The 22,197-nt window shown below is 52.5% G+C and overlaps 8 protein-coding genes and 1 pseudogene across 9 annotated transcripts; 2 read left to right on the top strand and 7 right to left on the bottom strand.

Moving 5' to 3' along the window:
* Nucleotides 1-515: 515 nt before the first annotated feature.
* On the bottom strand, nt 516-611 carry M409DRAFT_t43 (annotated as a pseudogene). Its single transcript has one exon. The product of its transcript is annotated as a tRNA-OTHER (tRNA).
* A 1,709-nt stretch (nt 612-2,320) lies between these two features.
* Nucleotides 2,321-3,142, bottom strand: M409DRAFT_24835 (uncharacterized protein; the record flags this gene model as incomplete). Its single annotated transcript, XM_033807413.1, has 1 exon — nt 2,321-3,142. The coding sequence occupies one exon, from the start codon at nt 3,140-3,142 to the stop codon at nt 2,321-2,323; it is 822 nt and encodes a 273-aa protein (XP_033665822.1).
* Nucleotides 3,143-4,085: 943 nt separating this feature from the next.
* M409DRAFT_67631 (glycoside hydrolase family 54 protein) lies at nt 4,086-5,295 on the bottom strand (the record flags this gene model as incomplete). Its single annotated transcript, XM_033817486.1, has 4 exons — nt 4,086-4,189; nt 4,248-4,351; nt 4,414-5,025; nt 5,093-5,295. The coding sequence occupies 4 exons, from the start codon at nt 5,293-5,295 to the stop codon at nt 4,086-4,088; spliced, it is 1,023 nt and encodes a 340-aa protein (XP_033665821.1).
* Nucleotides 5,296-6,252: 957 nt separating this feature from the next.
* M409DRAFT_24833 (uncharacterized protein) lies at nt 6,253-7,775 on the top strand (the record flags this gene model as incomplete). The annotated part of the gene is made up of 6 exons (XM_033807412.1): nt 6,253-6,578; nt 6,639-7,004; nt 7,066-7,117; nt 7,166-7,273; nt 7,342-7,707; nt 7,764-7,775. 6 exons carry the CDS (start codon nt 6,253-6,255, stop codon nt 7,773-7,775), a joined length of 1,230 nt encoding a protein of 409 aa, XP_033665820.1.
* A 164-nt stretch (nt 7,776-7,939) lies between these two features.
* Nucleotides 7,940-8,768, bottom strand: M409DRAFT_24832 (uncharacterized protein; the record flags this gene model as incomplete). The annotated part of the gene is made up of 2 exons (XM_033807411.1): nt 7,940-8,115; nt 8,192-8,768. The coding sequence occupies 2 exons, from the start codon at nt 8,766-8,768 to the stop codon at nt 7,940-7,942; spliced, it is 753 nt and encodes a 250-aa protein (XP_033665819.1).
* A 650-nt stretch (nt 8,769-9,418) lies between these two features.
* On the bottom strand, nt 9,419-12,902 carry M409DRAFT_56281 (uncharacterized protein; the record flags this gene model as incomplete). The annotated part of the gene is made up of 2 exons (XM_033813247.1): nt 9,419-10,177; nt 10,227-12,902. 2 exons carry the CDS (start codon nt 12,900-12,902, stop codon nt 9,419-9,421), a joined length of 3,435 nt encoding a protein of 1,144 aa, XP_033665818.1.
* A 332-nt stretch (nt 12,903-13,234) lies between these two features.
* On the top strand, nt 13,235-14,315 carry M409DRAFT_24830 (uncharacterized protein; the record flags this gene model as incomplete). Its single annotated transcript, XM_033807410.1, has 2 exons — nt 13,235-13,241; nt 13,300-14,315. 2 exons carry the CDS (start codon nt 13,235-13,237, stop codon nt 14,313-14,315), a joined length of 1,023 nt encoding a protein of 340 aa, XP_033665817.1.
* Nucleotides 14,316-17,457: 3,142 nt separating this feature from the next.
* M409DRAFT_24829 (uncharacterized protein) lies at nt 17,458-20,679 on the bottom strand (the record flags this gene model as incomplete). Its single annotated transcript, XM_033807409.1, has 1 exon — nt 17,458-20,679. The coding sequence occupies one exon, from the start codon at nt 20,677-20,679 to the stop codon at nt 17,458-17,460; it is 3,222 nt and encodes a 1,073-aa protein (XP_033665816.1).
* A 1,056-nt stretch (nt 20,680-21,735) lies between these two features.
* On the bottom strand, nt 21,736-22,195 carry M409DRAFT_24828 (uncharacterized protein; the record flags this gene model as incomplete). Its single annotated transcript, XM_033807408.1, has 4 exons — nt 21,736-21,778; nt 21,831-22,010; nt 22,075-22,090; nt 22,153-22,195. The coding sequence occupies 4 exons, from the start codon at nt 22,193-22,195 to the stop codon at nt 21,736-21,738; spliced, it is 282 nt and encodes a 93-aa protein (XP_033665815.1).
* Nucleotides 22,196-22,197: the final 2 nt, after the last annotated feature.

The following is a 22,197-nucleotide window of genomic DNA, read 5'->3' as shown; positions in this document are numbered from 1 at the left end:
CGTCCCTTACCCAAGCTGAAATACTCATCGCTCAATTAGAGCTTGAGGACATCAGCTGAATGAAATACTTCATTTTAAGAGTTTCTCAGTGCATTCAATCGTGACCAGATGTTCAGGAACGATGTCGTTGCCTCTACCGGACGTGGAGAGATGGTGGCATCACGCCGCAGTCAAATTCGATGGATATGTTTGCTGCCACTAATATCAATCAGCATCTATGCAACCTCAGCGTCAGAAGATAGAGCAATGCCTGACGTCGGATGCCAATGATCTGTCCGTTGTTACCGTGATCATCGTCCCCAACAGATTCTAGATCGTAACCTTTCCGCAGCCGAATATATCTCTTTTCTGCACAAGGCCGGGGCCTGGCACAAAAAGGACGGTTGTCCTACTCAGTAATAACTCGAGGAACAATAATCTGTGCCAATGGTTCACAGAACCCCGCCTAAGTGTTAAAATCGACCAAAAATCGACCAAAAAATTGAGCATACAATGCACTGGACGTATCCACGCATTACTTGACGCCGGATTTGAACCGGCGACCTTCTGTGTCGCCACATAAGCGTTCCGCTTGTGTTAGACAGACGTGATGACCTGCGTACACAGTTAGTTTCATGTCTTGGAGTGTTGTAAAGGTCGGGGCTGCCCGCACCAACTACACCAGTCAAGCTCATTGTACGAGGACCATGATTGGTCAGTGATGGAAAGAGGTGCTTCCACAACGTTTATATTGATAAAAACAAGACCGAGATCTGCAGAGGCGAGGTAGGGGTCGAAAATTGGGTCTAGGGCTGGCTGGAGCTCCGAAGGTTCAGCAGGGCTAAGTCGGAGGCTGCAGGGGATCACAGAGCTTGCAAGACGTCACAAATCCCTTCAATTCCTCACATCTGTACATTCAAACGTTCCTACGTTGGTTTGGGCGATCAGAATCAGCATAGGAGGTTCAATGGTGAGTGAATGTCAATTGTCTTGGCGTTTCTTGGCGTTATCCACGGCAATACCTCCTGCTCGGCATTGCACGACTAGGCAAGTGCAGAAACGACTGCAACTCTCGTCTTTCGGTCAAATTCTCATGTCATGGCAATTGAAAAAAAAACCAAACTTATTGAAGCAAAAGCACTGCGCCAGACGTCACAGCCCACGATACACATTTCCTGAAGCTCCAATGGACGCCAACTCGTGTCAACATGGCCCTTTCAACCGTGAACGCCACTGACAGCCAACCCCATCAGTCCCATGAACAAAGTATGTAATCTATTGCTTCGAATACTCAGCTATAATTTCAACCGATGTACCTGCAACGACTTTGACCACAGTTTCTTCGCTCAAGGTTGAAGGCTTCAGGATCCCATCACTTGCAAGCTGTCTAAACACCTTGAACGGCAGCCGCGAGCTTGGTCGCCTTCGACGACGGAGAGAAGATAGTTTTTGCATAAGTCCCATTGGAAGCAGAGCAGCGATTGCGGGAAGGTTGTTTATGTGCACGGGAAGCCATGTCGGCCGGTTACCTTCGAACATCGACCTATCTCCCCAATCTTTGCAAACGACTACGCTGGCGATGACGCTACGACAAGATGAGACACCTTGCAAATTCTGGAGACGGATGTCTCGATTTGAGCGAAAATGAACTGTCGGGGCCCTCAATTCAACAGCAACCCCTGGCTATCCGATAAGTATCACCGACTCTGTACTCCACACCTTGAACATCATCTTCGCCCCATACTGGGCTTCTCATTTCTATGATACTTTGATCGAGCTGATGATCTCCAGCTACATAATCATCACAAACATTCGACCCATCATGAAGGTTGCAGGGACTATGCATTCCTCTCGGGAATACTCCATGATAATCAAGTCGACCAATCCACAAATTCTCAGGCTCTTCGCCAAGGACTAATTCCAAACCCTGTTATATGTCATTATGAGCCGTCTCGCAATTGCTGCTTCCCTGCCTGTTGGAATGGCCAACGGGGGGAGCCATTACTAATCCCCAGCCACTCCTTTACTCCCATATAAGTAGCCAGTCACTTCCTACTAGCTCCTTTGCTCAATCAATCCACTCACTACAAACCTACTTCTATCACTTCTTTTCGTCTTACTTTGGTTCCTCGTAGGCGCTTTGCTAGGGATAACCGCTTTGATGTACTCGATTCACCAGACTGGCCCTTGGCATAAACCTCTGATATTATTACCCTTAGACGACAGCACGAGAGAGTGGATTAGGTATACGAGAGTTTGGTATGTAATATTAATGCAGTGGGAAACGACAGTAAAATGTCGCCTGCTACGAGTCGCTTTTCGCAAAGCGTCCGGGTCCACCTCATCTTGGCACCAAACTGTGATGCTCCAAGAACACCTGCACACGATCATTGAACTTGTCAACCTCTTCCATGAATATAAAGTGGCCAACTCCCTCCCATGTTTCCGTAGTCAACGTGGGAAAGTGAAACTTCGCACGCTCATCCCAGTCAGGACTCCCTTTCTGCCGAAGGTGTAGCATCGGCGTCTCGCTGTATACCTCATCTACGCCCCAATGATGTGACAGATAGTTCGTCTGAATGCAACCCGTCCTCACGTGCAACGGTGTCTCATGCACCATGGTCGTACTGACCTGCTCCCGGATTGCACGAGAGTACTTGTCCGAGAACAAGCTGTCGACAAAGCTAGAGAATTGCTCATCGTCTTTAATCGAATCAGCCCAGGCTTTGCGTTGTGTCGAAGTCAGACTGTGCGTTGGCGCCGTGAAGAAGGAATTGCAAAAGAAGATGCCCTTGACTTTGTCTTCGCCGAACAATCGAAGTACCATAGTGCACCAGTAACCGCCAACACTGTGTCCGACCAAGACAACTTTGTTCGCATCCTCCGCTTCCAGGACGGCATTGATGCTGCGACCGAAGAACTCTGCACCGTATACAGCTTCTCTACCCTGAGGCTTATCGCTCAAGCCGTGGCCAGGTATGTCGATGACAATCGAGGCATGCTTTTTGAAAAGAGGCTCTTGACCTTGCCATAGCGCGGAAGAACAGCACCAGCCGTGGACAAAACATAACACTGGCGTTTCTGTTTTGCGGTCGTCCAGACTGTATGTTTTGTACGATATCTTTACGCCATCGAACGTCATGGACTTGAGTGAGCCACTCATACTGCCAGCGTCTGATCTATGCAACTGATGGGCCTTTCAAAGCGTGTCCTGAAGTCAATCCAGAGTCCATGCAGTGTTATCTTTTGAAGCAATATTGCCCGAGATATTGAATGGACTGTTTTCGACGGCTAGACAGTCTTTCTTCCGCTTGGTCAAAGTAGCCCGCCGAAAGGCTCAGTGTTGCAGGCAAAAGCAGCCAGCTTTGCCAATGACTCAAGTGAATAACAACAGTGAGGCACACCGAACAGGACTATGGAGTCTTCTTAGCTCGAGAGGGGTGATTTCTTGCCCTAAAGGACCCGGTGCTGTCAGCTTGATTGCGTAGCCTGGCAGATTTCCCGAGATTCCGCCTGTTCCACTGAAGGGCTTTCTTGGGGTTTGTGGTACAGTAGTCATCTTTGGATGATTTGCGTTTCAAGTGTTTCAAGTAAGCCCTTGGCAATGAAGTAGCAAACTTGGGTGAGATTGACATTATGCGCTAGCGACGACAAGGCCGAGAAAAAGTGCTGCCTCAGGCATGATTCGTGTTCTTGCAGAAGAGCGAATCTAGTTGGCTCTTTCAACTCACCATCTTCTTCTTCTTGTAAGTTCTCCTGGATTTCGTCAACCATACGACGAGAACCAAACTATCACTTAACTCTCAGCCTCCTTAGCCGATGGCCTGACGTCGTTCTTATGGTAGTCAACTGGTAGCAAACTCGATACATGGCAAGCAGTTGTTCTTGACGGCGGAGCCACGTACCGTACATGAAACACAAACGGTGTTTGAGGAATCGTGGCATGCGCTGTGTACAGATTTCATCAAATTCTTTGCTGGGTCGATGATCACCATGAAAGCCGAATCCTAAGCAACAAGACTGTCACTACAAAAGCCTCTGTCATCCTGTTTCTTCAATATTTCCTCTTCGCCTCTTCGCTGTGCCACTCAACAACCAGACCGACCTCACGATACGGTCTTGTAATTCATATTGACAATGTTGGCCTGTACGTAGGCCTCGATGTTATCCAGTGGATAGCCAGAAGTCATGGCGCCCTCGTAGAATGTGCCTGAACCCAGAAGGGTATTGTCAGTCGAGCCAGATAAGAGTTGCAGGTAGACCCGCACCTTCACCGCCGTCCGTATTATCGCCACCCACCCCAAGAACGATAGCACCCTCTTTACGCATAGGGTTAAATCCATCTGGGCGAACGCCGTCGTAGAACGTCGTTCTGATCAAGTTCAGAATATTAGCAGACGGAGACCAGGCTGCAGGCATTTGGGGAACACTCACAGACCGCCAAACTGAGCATTAGCGCCTCGGATTGCCCAATGATTAGATTCGCCCTTGACGATAGCAGTAGTAAATCGATAATTAATCGTAGGATCATTCGAATTATTGCCAAGATTTTTCCCAGAAAAGATTCCGTTCTCCAGATCCGCCATGATCCAAGGTCCCTGACCTGCCCCAGACCCGACATTGTACCCCTCATTCAGGCCGAAGTAGATGGTCTCCATGTGGCCGGCGCCGTTGTCCATATTGTTGCCCTCGACGTTGCCGTAGTCGAAACAGCACCCGCCGTAGTGTGTCCCGTCGAGAACCTCGTACATGCCTTCGGGTTGGTCATATGTCGCTATGCCGCTGGTCTTGTCTTGTCGGTAGCCTGTTTGTGGTGCAATGTAGAGCCCGTAGGCTTTGCTGCCGTTAACGGAGATTGGAGCTGCAGTTGCTGAGGCAAGGCTATCGTAGCCTCCAGCCGCCGGCCCACGAGTCTTGCCTGGAGGAGCTTGAGTGAGATGATTGCCGTGGCCTGACTGGTCGTAGATTTGTGTTATAAGACATGTCGTATAGGCGCAGAATGTATCCTGTGTAGCCGCGTTCGCAGTGCGACCTGGGCCTAGAGGACTGAACGTATGCGAGTGATGGTTATTGTATTTCTATAAATTGATTGTGCGAAGGGGATGGAATGTACTTGATATCTTTCGTTGCGTTATCATACGCACGTCTAACTTGGTAGAGCGGGCCATTGTAGGCGTCGTATAAGGCACGAGTAGTGCTGTGGGCAGCAACGCATGGAGTCTTGCCGTACCCATATATGTCACACGTCGCAGCTTCAACGATGATGGATGGGGCAATCAGTCCCAAGGCCACAGATAACCCGAACACTGAAGGCATGGTGATAACTTCAGCAACTTGGGCAAGAACGGCAGGTGTCACTTCTCCTGCCACTTTTTGTCTCATGTATATATCGCAGCAAGCCAGGAGAGACCAGATCTTCTAGACTTGCCAATATTAGGAGGCTCTAGGCTTCCTGTCGCCTAAATCTGCACGTTCTATGCTAGTTATCTGATCTACACAGCCCTCGACATTCGACAAGTCGAAGAAAGAAACCAGTCAAACGCAAGATGTGCTCCTACACTCCTCGGCAAATGGATGTGCTCCGAGGCTTCAAAAATCTACCGCGAGGGGAAGCAATGTCATCCTGCAACATGGCCGTCTCGATTAGGAAGAGGGACACCTCACGTGGGCATTCCGCTGAACGAGACACCTCCCACGTGCACACTCGCGCAGCACGAGTAGCTTTTTGAGGATTTCAAAAGTTGGTGGCGCACTTTGCAAGCAGTTTTCACTCAACATGGCAAGCTCTCCACATGCCGTGATGAATGTGTCTCGTTTCCAAACTCCTAAACAGGAGGCAAGGCTGCAGCTGCAGCCCGCTAGCGCCTTTACGGGCAGGTGTACGAACCGCTATACTTGGGCTGGACTTTCGTTCATGCAGCTCAATAGGATGGAACGAAAATAATGTAAAATCGTGGTGTTTGTCATTGCAGTGTGTCAAGGGGTAAGTGCGTAGAGTGATGCTGCCTCATGCTGAATGTTGAGTGTTGATCCCCTATAACATTGAATTTAGAAGCCAAACACTCAAGCGTACAGCATTGTACTTCTACTATAGGAACCTTTACTAGTTCACAGACTATAGCTATGACAATAATCATGATCGTCACTCTACTCGTCGTCTTCAACACTAGGCAGTCCTTTGCAACCCCGCTCCAAGTCTGCAAGGCGCCACAAATCCCCCTCTTATTTATTCAATGCACTAAAATTTTGATCAATAGTGCGTCAAGTCACTGCATGAACGGCTCGGCGAGGGCACAGAAGCTTCAGAAGCTTCACAAGCTTCTGGCAGCAGACAGCCTCACATTCGCCCTGATGCTCGGCTTCAGGGGCGAGGCTGTGGCTATTAAGTGGAAGATGTCTGCTGCTCAATTCCTGGTTTCATATCAATCAGGAACCCCAGAAAAGAACATGGCGATCATCGCGTGCTTTCTTCCCATCACTTCATTGTTGGTCACTCTGGGCCACGCCCAGTCGGCCAACCCAATAAAAGTCAACACAGAATCTACTCAATTCCTCGGCGCTGAAACGAGTTCCAATGATCCAAATCTCTTCCGCGATGGGTGACTACATGCAGTTTCCCTCATCACATAGCACAAAAGCATCTGACCCATCTTCCACAGCGGCTCCCAAGGCGTCCTCAACAACGTCTACTACCAAATCTACGCCGACACCTGCCAAAAGAACAACCCAAACGACACGGACTGCGCGACGTTCCGCGCCAACTCAATCGGGGTCAGCACATACAGCCCGACCGTCGTCCAGGACTTCTCCAACCCGCCGGCGCAGTTCTGCACGCCGTCGAATGGCGCTAGAATTCACTTGACGAATTTGGTGCCTACTGATGGTGCTGGCGGTACGCATGGGGCGATGTGGTATATGGCGCTTGCTAGTTGTTCGCAGAATATTAATGGGTGCACGTCTGCGCTGGGCGTTGCGCTTGTTCAGACTGCTGCCAGTGGACAGCAGCCGACGTGTAGTGTGCTGTAGTGAGTCGTCTCTCTTGGCGAGATATATGCCCCTTTCCGCTAACGTATTGGGGTCTGCTAGCGGGTTTTGGGACACGACCAAAGAGCCCATGTGGGGTAGCATAGGAGCCGTAGTGAGTGGTTGTCCTTCCTGCTTCTCTCCGCCGACTAATAGCACTCAGGGGCCACAGTCAGATGGGTACATATATGTCTTCGGGACTCTGGACGCTAGCCAAAATCCCCAAGCGACTTCAAGCGATATGTACGTCGCGCGTGTGCTTCCCGGTAACGTACGTCCCAGTCAGAACAACGATTCAAGTTGTCCCAGCAGTCACAACAAAAGCTCACAGCCCCCCAGGTCGGCAGTCTAAACTCCTACCAATACTGGAACGGGGCCTCCTTCCAAAGCCAACGCATCACCAGCGGCTACAGCACCGCCTCAGTCCTGAAAGACGTCAGTCCCGGCTCCGTGCGCTACAACAGCTACTACAAAAGCTATATTGCTATAAACCTCGTGAACGGAAACACCTTGCAAGCGTACACGGCGAGTGTGCCGCAAGGGTCATGGAGCGGCGCTACGACGTTGTGGTCGAATTCTTCGTATGGGAGTCCTTCACCGCTATATGATCCTCAGGGCTTGTCGTTCCGAGATACTTCGGGTAAGACGTTGGCGGCGCAGATGTCGCAGTTTCCGTATAATACTATTAAGGTTACTATTAAGCTTGTGAGTATGATGAAGCGCTTGGATGTTTGCAGGCTAACAGAGGTGAAACACGACAGTTTTTCCAGTGAAGAGACAGCGAAGGAGTATGTGGGGAGTATGTGGACTGCTCGAAAGGTGACGTTACTGCTCAGCCGTGCACATGTCTTCGGCCTGATCTGCTGCCTCAGGCACCATCCAACAAAACGCAACACAACTTCAAAACCAACCCCCATCATCGCCCCAATCCTTCCATCTACCTAGTCGTATACCCCCCATTCGCAAATAGGGTCTGCCCATTGAACCACCAGCCCTCCGTAACCAAGAACTTAACAATCGGCGCAATATCCTCAATTTTCGTCAGATGGTTCCCAATCGCCTGGCTCTTGTGGAACGCCACGGCGTCGTCGCCTTCTTGCGGGTAGAAGAACGCTACGTGTCAAACAAAAGTCAGCGTTCCAAGGCCCAAAAACATACTTGGAAGGGGAGAGAGAGGGAGTCATCTTACGAGTATCCATCGGCCCCGGCGCAATCGCATTAACACTAACCCCCCTCCCCATCAACTCCTTACTCAGCCCACGAGTAAAATGCTCCACCGGCGCCTTACTCCCCGCATAACTCGTATAACCCCCCGTATACGCCGCGAGCAGACTCGTCACGATCGTGATGAGTTTCCCCCCGTCCTCGACATGCTGCGCGCCGGCTTTGAGGATGAAGAAGGCGGACTTGGAGTTTATCGCGAACATGGAGTCGTACTCCGCCTCGGAGATCTCGAGGACGGGTTTTTTGAGGACTTTGCCGACGGTGTTGATGATGATGTCGATTTTGGGGAAGTCCGCCTTGACGGAGGTGAAGAGGGCGTTGATGGCGAATTCGGTGGTGAGGTCGCCGGTGTAGATTTTGATGGTGAGGGTGGGGTGGGCGGAGGTGAGTTCTTGGATCAGTGAGTCAGCGTGGGGCTTGGAGGAGGCGGAGTTGTAGTGCAGGGCGAGGGAGGCGCCGAGGGGGGCGAGTTCGCGGGCGATTTGGGCGCCGAGGTTTTTGACGCCGCCGGTGATGAGGGCGACTTTGCCGGTGAGGGACATTTTGGATGGTTGAAGATGAGAGTGTGTGAGAGTTGTGTGTTTGAAGTGTTTGAGTGTTAGTAGAGTAGATGGCAGAACAACACCACTTGCCGTGGGAGGTTGAGGTCTTTTATATCCATCTCGATCTCATCGTCGGGAGGGCCCTTCGACGTATGCAGCAATGTCTTTCCTCTTCCGAACATCAAGAATCAATGTGGATGTTGGTAGCATAAACAAGCCATCGCTTCAGGTTTCCAAGCCAGGCAACATAGCACTCGATTCAAACACTGGAACACATGAGTACCGGGGTCCTGCTTTATATCAATGCGGCCATATGCTTTCTGCTCGAGGACTAGTGCCTGGTTCATGCGACTTGGTAAGGACTTGCTCAGCGATAAGAGCTTTGTTTGGAGGATTGGCGACACCTGAATGGAGTACCTTGGTACTGTGAGCTCCTCTACAAGTGTCCTGCGATGGCCGAAATGGGTAAGTAAGTGCCGAATGAAGAAAAGATCGGCATGTTTCGCTTGCATGTGCTCTTCCCTTGCACTTGAGAAGTCGCATTGATTTCGAGGCTGTCGTGCGAACTATAACAGGTATCGTGATCTGTTCATATGTCGTTTCTAGCTGTACGCCATGCGTCGCTTTCATGCATCACTTCTCTGGCTCATCTAATGAATCCTCTTCAAACTCTCCACCATACTCCTCACATCCTCGACATCCACTTCAAACTTCTTCAAGTCACCCACAATCTCCTGCTGAATTTCTTCGCTGCAGTCCAAGAATCTTTCAATGAGCTCTCCGTCCACAAAGCGATTTGGTCCGAAATCACTCATATCCTTGACTTGGTTTTTGAACCCACGGTATTTAGCGAATGGGACGCCCCCTGGGCTATTGACAAGATCGGCCATCTTGGTCTGCATTCGCATGAGCAGGTCCTGCTTGTCCTGTGCAATGAGCGCAAAGAGATATATTGAGCCTTCCACAGTGGCCAGGAACGCTCTGGGAATCACCACAGCACCAGGCGTGGGAGAAACATCGATGCGTCGAATGCGGTTGACCATCTCACCGAGGAGCATCTCGGAAGTGACTGTGAGCCGTCTCTTATCTTCCTCCATCAGTCCCGAGACGTTTTGTTGCAGGACGACCAGGTTCCCCTCAGCATCCGATTGTAGATACGTATGCTCATCGACATTGGCGACAGCAGTACCCCAAAGTGTGTCAAAATGGCGGGCGACCTCGGTCAAAGTATCCGGCATGCCGACTCTGCCTTTCTTGTACTCAACAAGTGACATCGACTTCATTAAATCCGTGACACCGATGATGTTATCAACCACGCACATGTCGATCGGAGCTGTTGCTGTTCGGTAGGTTGCCTTTTTGGTGAGTTTAGCGGCGCTGGCAGCATATTCAAAGTCATAGACAACGACCTGCATCTTGTTAGCGGCCAAGTCTTTCGATCGAGGGTGGAATACTCACTGTCTTGATTAATGCTGCCACAATCTTGCCCTGACATATCGCCAGGCATCGGCATGCGCCTCTTGCACTCAACTCCGTGACCAGCTTCAGCCGTCGATCCTCGGTGACTTCCAGTACCAGTATCCTGCCCTTTGCGGCGTCTGCATCCTGGTCATCTAAGTATGCAGTTCCCACGACGAATCGCTCAGATTCATCCCCTGAACCATCATCAAGCTTGCATCGGATTACAGCTTCCACAAGCTCGTCTTCATTGAGAGCCCAAGTATCGAGCTCCTGGAAGGCAATCTCATCTACAAGTTTGATGTGACTCTTGACTTCCTCCTGACCCCTGGTCATCGTGCGTTGGATACAACCCAGGGCAAAGGCTCTCAGGTCTGCCGAATAGGCGATGCGTCGTACTGTCTCGTGCACGAAGAGATCCTGCACATGAGTAGTTCGCTCTTCGTCGACAGATGCAATCTTGAGCTCATCGCCGGCCGCGATGGCAATGGCATTGCTATAAGGCTGGAATGAATCAAACGAACAGATGCAGGTAGCATTTTCTGCTGTCACCGCTGAATAGACCATGCGTCCTTCAGACCCGTAGATCAGTGAGGGGTGTTCACAGGTTGCAAACACATTTTGAAGGCCATCGGCGCGAGGTAGTACAGCAAAGTTTGGCTGCTGAGTTCCCAGAATGATGCTCTTTCGTGCTGTAAAGGACTTTTGTGACGATTCGATCGAGTACGTAACGACATTGCCGTCAGCAAGACCGACGAAGAGAGTCGGTGGTTGGTTTTGAATAATGTTGGCGACAGTGAGCGACCGGGGGACTGCCAAAGGATCTTCTGCGACTCGTTCACTGGCGATAGTCTCAAGGCTCTGCAAGTCCAGGAATGCAACCTTGCCATCTTTCCAGAATCCGGCAACGCAAGCATTTGGAACACTCGGCGAGAGTGCTATGCATGAAACTTCTTCATCGCTGCTAAACTCCCTCTGTGCGTTCACTTTGATAGAGGCCGCAGTCGGATCCAGAACCACCAAAGCTTTGCCTTTGAGCGAGATCAGAACCTTGTCAGAGTCTGCCGAGACTGCAGTGATTGACGCGCCACCAGGTGCTGACCATGTATCTGTGACCATGCCGCCTTCAGCATCACTCAGCAGTATTGAGGAGCTGGTGACCTGGATGGCTTTGCTGTCAGGAAGGTCTGCAGCATGAAGAGTGCTCTCTGCAAGGCTGAAACCTCTGAATACCTCCCGCTCTTCCACCCCGCCCTCTTGATCGAACACAAACACTCTGGTGTAGTCAACAAAGCTGACTACGAGCGTATCGACTCTGTCCACCAATGAGCTGCTTCTGAGGCCAAAGACGGCAGAGATTGGGGCATCCAGACTACCGAGATCTCCTCGATCTTCCAGGCCAACACCGGATCTCACCGAACGAAGACTGCCATCTTTGAATGCCCCAGAGCCAGTCACTATCCTTGCCTGTCCGCTGGAGAATTCGTTGACAGGCGCATCTGAACTGCGATTTCCCATGTCCATGACGGTGAAATCCAGAATTGGCGCAATGTTTGGAAAGGTTTGCAGTACTTCCAGTTTCTTCGGTGATATCTGTATGACTTGACTGTTCCCTTCATGACTCCCCACAAAGACCCGACCTTCGTCGAGGTAGACGAGTGTGCTGGCCCTACTCGTCTCACCAAGCACATCGATCTGATGACTCTGGTACTCTCCGTTGGAGTTCTGCCGCACCATCAACAAATAGAGCTTTCCGTAGTCATCGGCAAGAACATAGCGTTGATCGTCGAGAGAACACCAAGATACAAAAACGGTGGCATCCTGCAGAGGTTGTGTATCCCGGGCCGTGTAGTCCCATTCGTCGACATATGATATACTCGTGTCGCCTACGACAAGGAAGCCGTACATTGGGGCAGGCAGGGGTATCAGTATGCTGGCACCAAGTTCCAACTGGCCCTGTACTTCTTTGCCCTCTTCAAGCTCAGCAGTCGGGGGCTCGTCGTTCGGACGTAATGATGGTTGATATTCTAGCTTCCGTACTTTGATCCTCGGCCTATTCTGACTGTCTTCGTGTAGCACCGCAAATTCAGGATCCGGGAGCTTGGTTCCAGCCTGTCTCTTGTGTAGAAAACAACTGCTCCGTACAAACAACTCTGGTATCCGGACGGGAATAGGTTCACCCAGCTTTCCGATCTCGTTGTCTGCAGCCTTGCGCTTGCCTTTCCCAGCATGTGCGATAGGTAGAACGTTGACGACGCCTTCGTAGCATTCCAATGTCATGAATCGGGAGGTTGGATCGATGTGCACTCTATCGCCTGTTTGGCTGTCTCTTGCCGCCTTCTCCGAGATATCCTCATAGCTCTCGACGGTCACCAGCTCTTTCTTCTCTGCATCCCAGCTCAGAGTGAAGTAATGATATCGGTCTGTGCCAACAAACAGATGATCCGTTGTACTCGTTGCCGGTCTAATCTTGTGGAGCAATGTGACCTTGCCATAGATCGCTTTCGAGTGTTGAAGAACCAGAGTAGGGTCGTCTGGATGTTGCGGGCTGGTTGACCAAACCTCCAGACGATTGGCTTTGGCCATGACCAAATCTTCAGATTCTGGAGCCAGAAAGGACAACTTCAGAGCATGGCGAACACTCGATGCTCGATGAATGGGGGCTAGATATGCCATGGCTGCTGTCGGTCGCTGGTGATTGTGATGAGGTCGGTACGGTAGAGTGAGATGCAGTCAATGGCCACTTGAAGGAGTCGAAGGAGTGGTTACATCGATTCTGGTCCTATTGGAATTGCTGTCAAACGAGGTACCGGATCTCGAAGTCGTTTGGCATGTGAGAGTGGATGTTCAAGTAATCAGCAGCAGCAGTTGAAGTGTGAGAGCTCCATGACGGCAACGCGCCCCGCGTCGAGCTCGGCTCTTTTGATTGAGCGCGACTCATCAAAATTTACTGAAGAATCCCTCCACCCTTCTACCAACATCCACACGGCGTCTCAAGACAGGACAAGATGGCGCGTACGTTGATCAGCCTCTGCGACGAGGTTCAGTGCTCTCAGACTAACAGTCCACACAGCAGTCAAGGCCCACGACGACCCGGTCATAGCCGAGTACGACGTCTTCCTCACGCCGCCTCTGCAAGAGCAAATCTACCTCCTGCAGTACCCCAACCGCCCTCGCAATCGACCGTACAACAACCAGTATGGCGCCACGCCCCACGACATGCGCATCAAGCCCAACTCGGGCTTCCTCGAAGTGGACGTCGGACTCAACACAAAGCACAACTTCAACAAATACCTGGGCCTGAAGTGGGGAGATGCCACCAGGACTTCGCATGAACTTCACAACGCAAGCGGGACATATGGCCTGGCTTCAGGTCTGATTCACGGCAAACCTCGCTCCATGGCCAGGAACGTCAATCTCAGAGGTATGGGCGATCGCGAGTTGGACCTCGAGAACGACTTGCGGACATTCAGCGAGGCAGAGCAGGACAACAAGGTCCATGCAAAGCAGACATTGGGTGGACAAATCATTCGACACGACGCAGAGACCGAGCTCGGCAAGCCCATCTACTTTGTAGGTGCGTTCGAAGGCGATCAGTTACACCTCACCAAAGTCACCGGCACCGTTCAAATGCGCCCTCACTTCCACCACCTCGACGCAGAAGAGGAGCGCAATCGCATTTCGGCTGCTCGAGCACAAGCAGAAGCCAATGGTCCTGTGCATGAGCCTATGGCGCGTGGCTTGACTCGAGACAAGATGTCTGCCGCTGAGAAGAATACCGTCGAGTACAAGCTGAGGATGGGGCTGCAGTCAGCTCAGATTGAGCCTTGGATTAAGATGGAGTACGTCGACGATGAAGACGATCTCGCATACGAGACGTTCAACCGCACGCTGAAGGTTGAGGATGTGAGCAAGGTGCCGCATTTGAAGAGCGACATGGACAACGACGCATTCCTCGATGCTATCAGCGCCCCGAGACATGACAGCCCAACTCGTAGGAGGAAGCGAGCACCACGACGCAACAAAGAGACCGTCGAGATTGAGGACGATGAGGAAGAAGCACAGGCTGGTGCAGAGGCTGGGGAGTGAAGGCGGCTCGACACGTCTTGGCCCCACAAATATACCAGCCTACCCATGGAGGATTCGTGGTTGGATGACGCTGCAGGAACAATACGCCTCATCACAGCAAGGGAGAACAACACCACTATTCCACAGCATGACGAAGAGCGTACGAAACCATCAGAACAATGCCTTGGCCATGCAGCTCGCCGCGCCCTTTGCACCAAGCGTATCACAACCATCCTCCTTGACGGATCCGCCAGGTCCGGCCAACACGAATACTCAACATCACCGTTCCAACCACACTGCGCTCATCCTGCGTTGGTGTTCGCACAGCCTCGATCTGACTGAAGGATAGTCAGGAATGCGCTCCGCCAAGCTGACTATCCTGCCAACCTGGATAGCCAAAATGTCATCCCTCACGCCAAGAACGATCAATTGGTGAAGTATCGAGAAGGATCACAGACCTACTTTTCCACGTCGCCGATCTTCCGTCCCATCCAAGCTCCCGGTAGCTCAAAACGAGTCTTACGCCAACGAATCCTCGAAACCCCAGTCACGCGACGTCAGTTGCAGGCCAAGCCTCTTGAAAAACGTCTTCTAGAGCCGGCAGAACATCAATCGAGCGTTAGCGGCAGACACCGCACGAGATCAAAATCAATACTAAACAGCATCATGTGCCCAAGTTTGCAGAACTACCGACCCGAATGTACCTGCAGCTAGAACAGCTAACGTGAAGACCACATGCAAGCCTCGCAAGCTCGGACCAGCCTTATTGGCTGCGAGAAGGAAGCGCGGAAAGCTTTGGCTCCGGCAAACACGAAGAGGCGTCCTATAAGCTCTCCCTCTCCGTTCCCACGCCTCGTTGCTTATAGGTGAGCGAGAGAGAAACCCCCGGCAACCGAGTCCGACCGCACAGCACAGCACATTCTGGCGGTGACCGATCAAAGATCGCTTAGAACCCAACTTGTTGCATGCATACCGCCCGTGCCCGACTCGACGCTGGTTCGTCGTGCGTGGCACAAACAAGACGTCTCGTTCTCCACCACAGCTCTCATCAGACACACGCATGTGAGGGCTCCGCCGTCCGTCCGTACCGTATCCTTCCATCCACCTCCAAAACGTGCGTCGGTGGCTTGCCTCATAGACTTTCTTGGCCTTGCAGCACCACTCACCCGCGTATATGCAACGTGCAAGAGCGAAAAGCTTAGCAGCCGGTCTGGTCATCCGACCGGGGTGGGTTTGCTTGCTTGCTTGCCGCGAAGAAAGTATAAGATACAAGGTCCTTCCCTTCCTTCCTGACCGCCCCTTGTCTACATACTCATTGATTCATTTATTACGTCCAACTTCCCGGTCTTGCTTGCCCAATCTCAACTGAGTTTTGAGTATCAAGGGTCCTGTCACAAGCTGTCACGGACTGTACTGTTCTGGCCTGTCGTCGAGAGTCTGGATTCCTTTCTTCATTAAACTCTGGGTTCGACCTTGTTGTTTGGAACAGTCATTGCGACGGATTCTCTCTCAACGAGACGTGGGATCTGGGAACGTTGGGTGGTGTTACTTCAAGGCGGCAGTCTTCCCTTTCCACGAAGTAACTTGAATCTCGACACTCACGCCTCGAGCGACTCGATCCTCTCCACCTCGGACCTTTTTGAAGAAATCGACCTACTCCCTCCACGAGACGACCGACAAATTAAAAAAGAAAATGCTCCCGCTCATCCCCATCGTTGTCGTGGCCTACGCGGCGCTCTACCTCTTGACCTAACCCTCGAGCCATGCGCTGGAAATCGAAACCAGTGCAAATGAAGCCCTCTCACCAATGGCTCCGTCTCTATCGAAGTGGAAGTCGACCGAGCCGGACTTGATATCACTGGCAGCAAGTCATGTCGACGACTGTCGACGACCATCGCCGATGACGTTTGAAAGTCGACATGTTTCGCTCCGCGGGACCGGACACCGAACCCGAATCAACCGTGACTGTCGATGAAAGACGACATCTGTCGATGAAAGACGACATGTCGTTGACGATGTTGGCTGGACACGCCGTCGAATGAGCTCTTGCTGGATATGTCCTTCGGCAACATTTCGAAACCCAACGATCAAGGAGTCAATTCCAGCGACACGTCTCCCCGGCCTCAAACATCGAAGCAAGCATGACACATCGACACATCGAAATGAGTGGAGCGGGCTTTCGGGGTGAACAGGACTTCGTTTGCGTTGTTACAGGAGCTGGGGCGGCAGGAGGACGAGTCGATAGTCGTCGTCGATTGCAGCCGACGATGGCGCCTTCCGGCTGACCGCGAAGTCAAAGGTTTTCTCCCTGCAAAGATCGATATCAGTCAGCGAAAGCAAGCAGGACTCGATGGACAACGACACTGGGCGCAACTGCGCATTTCAGACGAATACCCAAAGTCAAAGACTGAAAACGTAGAACAAGCAATACCACAAACAACAAAAACTTCACATTACAATTACCATACCAACCACCAAAGCAGAAAACAAAAAACCACAAAAACTAATCTACTCGTTCCATTTCTTCCCACAATCTGATGTTGATGCTCAAAGCCAGTAACAAACAAACTCTCGCCATCCAGAATTTTTTTTTTGTTTTTCCCTGTCATTCAATGCCTTCCTTCTCTCGTGGATAATATATACTCAATTGCAAGTTTCGCCCAAAACCAAAACCAAACAGAAGCAAGAAAGGAAAAGGCTTTTTCGAGGGGGTGGGTGATACCATCCGAATATCCTGCGCTGGCGGCGATAATCGATGGTGGTGTCGGTGGCGTGCGGTGTGAAAGGGGATACTGTTCGAATATCCTGCGCTGGTCGTGATGCCGGCGGCGATGCGATAATCGATGGTGGTGGTGGTGGTTGCGTGCGGTGTGAAGGGGATGGGATGCTGTTCGAATATCCTGCGCTGGTAATAGCGGCGATAGTCGATGCGTGAGAATGTTTGTGTTGAAGTTGGGTGTTGATGTTTTGCAGCAAGCCAAGATGCTCTCGTGGTTGGTGATGATGCTTTTCCAGTTTAGTCGTATAGACAAGTTCGTGTCCAATGTGACTGCAGCATATCCTGGCTTTCTGTCGAGGTCTTGCAAGGCGGAAGAAAGGATGCATTGCGTTTTTGACGATGATGACATGAATAGAATGTCGGTTGTTCGCGAGGTAGGTGGATTTACTCCTCGGTGTCGCGGCCTCCTCGCTTCCACACATCGCGCCAGCGGCGACCAGTCTTGCCGGTGGGGCTGACGGGCTCGGGGTTGGTGGTGTTGCTCGATTTACCAGTGGATGCAACCTTGATGCCGACCTTCTCGGCCATGTGCTCGAACTTGGCTTTCGCTGGCGATGGGTTCTTGACTGGAGTGCTCTCCTTGCGCTTGGAAGGTGACTCCTTCACCGGAGTGTCGCGAGGAGTGATGACTGGTGATATGGCCTGCGACGGCGAGGCTGGCGGATTGCTGAGACCATCGAGCGAGCCCTCCCGGAAGCGACCTGGGTTGTTGCTGGTGATGGAGGTGACACGCTGAGACTGGTTCGCGCCTGTAATGGAGACAGCGTCAGTGTACTGACCTGGCATGCGAAGGAAACGCTGGACATCGTTCGTACCATCAAATTGAGCATTGGCAAAGTAGCCGGTAGCCACGCCAGCCGCTATGCCAATGGTTCCGGTCTTCCACTCCGATGGAGTCATGATGCGGCTCTTCGGCCACATGCTGGAGTCAATGCTCGTCATGCTGCTGATGCGATTGGCCGTGATAGGAACCTTGCCAGAGGGGATGCTGACGTTCGATGTAGTCTCGGAAGCATGTCCAGAGTCGACGACACTGCGTGCGGTACCTGGATGGGCTTTGGCGCTGTTGTTGATATCATTCTGGTTGACGGCAGTGCTGCTGCGCTCTGGGAATGGGAAAGCCTCCATCTTCTTCGCCCATGCGCCAAGGTTGTAAGAGCCTTCATTGACATGTGGTCCATCTATGGCTGGCGTCAAGACGGCGTTCTCGTTGTGCGGAGCGAAGACAGCTTGCTTCAAGGTGTCCATGCTCTGAGAAGCAGTCTCAAATGGTGGGCGTGGAGATGGGGCCACCTTCTCGATCTCGATCATCTGCGCCTGATTGGTCACGGCTGGGGATGGACGACGCGAGAGCGGACTGCCAGTCGAGGGGCCTGTGGTATTCTTCTCGCCGGCCGAAGGTTCCATTGAGCTCAACCTTAGAAGACCAGCGACGTAACCTTGCAAAGAGTCTCCTCCACGGTTGCCGATGGGGCGACGTTGCATGGCTGCTTCGAAGCCTTCAGACCACTCACGGGAGACATTGGATGTACGAGCACCAGCACCTGTAGCAGTCTCGTCCGCGTGAGCAACCGTCTTCTCCGGCGAGGACGAAGGGAGCTGAGCCACTGCATCTGGGTGCTCTTGGATGAAGAGCCACTCGCGCTTGCTCTTGGGTGACACGTTGTGAGTGCTGCGGTTCGGAATCTCAATGCGAGGGCCTTGCAAGTTTGACTGAAGCGTCGGCTCCTTGATGATGGCCTTGTTTTGGTAGACTGGGGTGCCAGGCGGTGGTGCCGGGGCCCTGTAGTTGCTCTGCTGCTGACTGTGAGGAGTAGCAGGCGACACGTTGGGTCCTGTGGCTGGCAGCTCGGGGTCGTTGTTCTCCTTCCCATCAGATGGATCCGGCCGCAAAGAGAACTCGCGGGTGTTGCGAGGGAAGAAGTCGGCAGTCTCGAAGGAAGAAACGCTCGAGCTCTGCATATGCGTGCTCTTCTTCGCTGGGCTGATGGTCTCGTTGGTTGAAGTGGATGCCTTTTGACTCTGAACAAGAGGCTGAAGCTGGCGAAGTGGGGACAGTGGCGTTGGCACCCTATCTCTGACGGAGGGCACACCAGGCTTGTATGCTGGGCTCATGGGGTTCAAGCTAGACTTGAGATTGTTGGCGGGCTTCGTCGCTGGGGCTCTGATTGCGACAGCATGAGATTGGTGTGGTGATCCGATTTGGATATCGGCCATGGAGCGCGCACCATCATTCTGCGGAATGCCTTCGTCAACGCGAGGTGGAAGCTGGTCGCCAACAGCACCAAGCTGCGCAGACTGTGGGAAGAGCGCAAATGGTGGTGCCATTCCTCCGTCAAATGGAGCTGGAGGTACAAACATGCCTGCTGGTGGCATGGCCCATGGGTGAGCGGCGTACGTCTCTTCCGGAGATGGAGGTGGTTGGTTTACATATTGACCGCCAAAGACTGCAGGTGGTCCGGTGCCAAAGCCGCCGAAAGGCGCTTGCACAGCATTGTTGTCGGGTTGCTGCTTCTGCAAGAACGGTGGCAGACGGTTGCGAGGTGGAGACACCGACTGTCGATTGAGCATGGCGCGAGGTGAAGTCGGGGCATTTGGCGGTGGTTGACTCTTGAGGCCTTTGATGGCCTTACGAACCTTGTCCATGTTCATGACCAGCTCGCGGCGCTTGGCAATGAGAGCATCTTTGGCGACTCTGCCCATCGTGCGGCCGTGAATGACCTCCGTCTTGTCAACATCTTTCAGCTCATGCGCCAGCTTGGTGTACTCCAACTCCAACGCAGTGATCTGAGACTCGGCAGATGGCTCTGGGGCCGTGGCGGGGTTCAGATTCGAAGGCGCAATCGGCTGGGTGCCATTCTGGGCGAAGGGAGCACCAATAGGGCCAAGGGAGGAGCCGCGTTGAGTGACATTGAGGTTGGGCGCGGGCATATGCAGGCGAAGGGCGCCATCGACTTCGGTCAAAGGCAAGATGGTGCCGTTGACGATCTGGCAGAGGTTGCCTTGCTGGTCCTGGGCGACGAAACCGTTCTCCGTGGCGTGCGTCCACTGCGGTTTGGCAGGATAGTTTGGTGCAAACTTGATGAGGCCGCCATTGGTCTTGACAGCGCTGTAGCCGTAGCGTGGGTGACAAAGCGGTGATTGATCCGACGGAACTATCCGTCCGCCAGCTGTAACGCGGACGTGTGTTGGTGAGCCATGGGCTTTGACAATGGCTTCGGCCTTCTTCTTCTTGAGGGATGGTGTTGGTGAACGACCGGTCTTGAAAGGTCCCTGACGAAGGAGCTGTCCATTTGGTGGTATCTCGCCCAAAACTCGACCAACTGGCGGTGGATTGACGGTGAGGGAAGGGCGTGAATCTTCAAAGGCGGTGGCAGAAAGGTTTTCGTTGTTTGACCTGTTGGAGGGTACTCGGAGACTGGTGGTGGACGGGCGCGAGCGGAAGGAGCGTGCTGCGAAGGATCTCGAACCGCGGAGGACGTGATCTGTTGGAGAGGGTTGGTGCGTCAGCGGATGAAAGGCGTCGTCATTGCTGAACCGCTCGTGCTCAGGGGTCGCGACGAGCTGCTCGATCCAACGAATATTGACATCGTGTGAGGTTGCCATCGTGGATGAGCGGGGGTTGGTGCAGGTGGTGTGCAGGTGGTGTAGTGTGGTGGTGTGATGTCTGTGGTGAAAGGATGGTGAAGTGCAGGGGGTGAAGCGTGGCAAGTGAGCTTTCGCGGCAGCACGAGCCAGCGCGCCAAACCTTGTCTTGTTGACAACAACTTGCTCAGGCGGCTATGCAGGGTCCAAGCATGTGAAAGCACGTACCTTTCACAATGTCTGCGTCCTCGCCGTCCTTCTCCTCAATGGCCTCGCGGAGCTTTGGCTGAGATTGTGTTCCTCGAAGACGATGCAGCTCTTCGGCCGAGTAGACCTTTCGAGTGACCTTCGGAGGCGTCATCGTCGGTGCCCGTCCGGCGCGTTTGTGCGTAGTGCGTAGTGCGTTCCGGTGGGTGGCAGCGGGCCAGTGGAGGAGCTAAGCCGATAGCCGTCAGCGCAGGCCACCCTGTGAAAGCAAACGATGGCAGGCAAACTCACCCTTCGTCGACGGTCAGATTTGTCCGGAACGCCGATCAGAGCCAGGGGTGCTTTTGACAAGCGGTGACGAGTTCGAAACGAGCGGAATGGGGTTATGAAGAAGCTGGGAATGGTCGGGTTGTGATGGGAGCGGTTTGCGAAAGCGACAGACAAGAGTGAGCGTTGGTTGTTGATGGGGAGGGAATGAGGTCTGGGGAGCGCAAGAGTTGTATCTTGTTTGTGCACTGCCTCATCGCATCTCAAGTACTCGCAGGAACCATCTGGTATGGAAAGCAGGAATGGTTGCCAAATCCAAAGATGGAGAGCGCCACTGCTTCATCGGGCAAGGTGCAGGCGAAGGACCGCGACCAGGCCACCGCGACTGATATGAAGAAGGAGATATGGAGAAAGATACCTACCGACTGTGGATGCCGATATCCCCGGGAGAAGTTGGACAAGACTACCTTTGAGCAACACATACCTCTACGATGACCGTTTCCAACAGCAGACTCAATAACAGTACAATCTTCCATTTCCCTGATCCCGTGGTATCGCAAAGTTCAAAAGCGCCGGTCAATGCAATACACTAAAACAGAATGCCTATTTGTTCTTGGTCTGTTTGTAGGTGAAGGGCTTCCGTGTCCTACCAGGGTGTCAATCCATAGTCCTTCCATCCAAGCATCTTGTATACGTACGCTGAAAACTCCCCCAACTTGTGTCCGACCATGTCCTCCGTTATCCGAATGTCGTTGTAGATCTTGCCATTGTGGACTTGGAACACCAGCCCGACGAAATTGGGGAGGATCGTCGCACTTCGCGCCTGGGTCTTGATCGGTGGGACTCGCTCTCCAGCCTTCGGACGAACGATCGGGAGTCTACAGGACGGTCAATGGGGGTGCTCGAGAGGTGGATATCCTGGTTCGCATCGCGGATACATACGGCACGATGTGTGGACCTGTGTTGGGTCATCAGCAAGGACTGGACATCAATCGCATCAGGAGTAAGTTCCTGACATACCTTTCCACACTGAGCGCGCTAATAGCGCATTTGTTGGCCTCATGG

The sequence above is a fragment of the Zasmidium cellare genome (assembly GCF_010093935.1).
Source record: "Zasmidium cellare ATCC 36951 unplaced genomic scaffold M409scaffold_24, whole genome shotgun sequence".
In the NCBI taxonomy this organism is placed as follows: domain Eukaryota; kingdom Fungi; phylum Ascomycota; class Dothideomycetes; order Mycosphaerellales; family Mycosphaerellaceae; genus Zasmidium; species Zasmidium cellare.
This window is presented reverse-complemented; position numbering and strand designations above follow the sequence as displayed.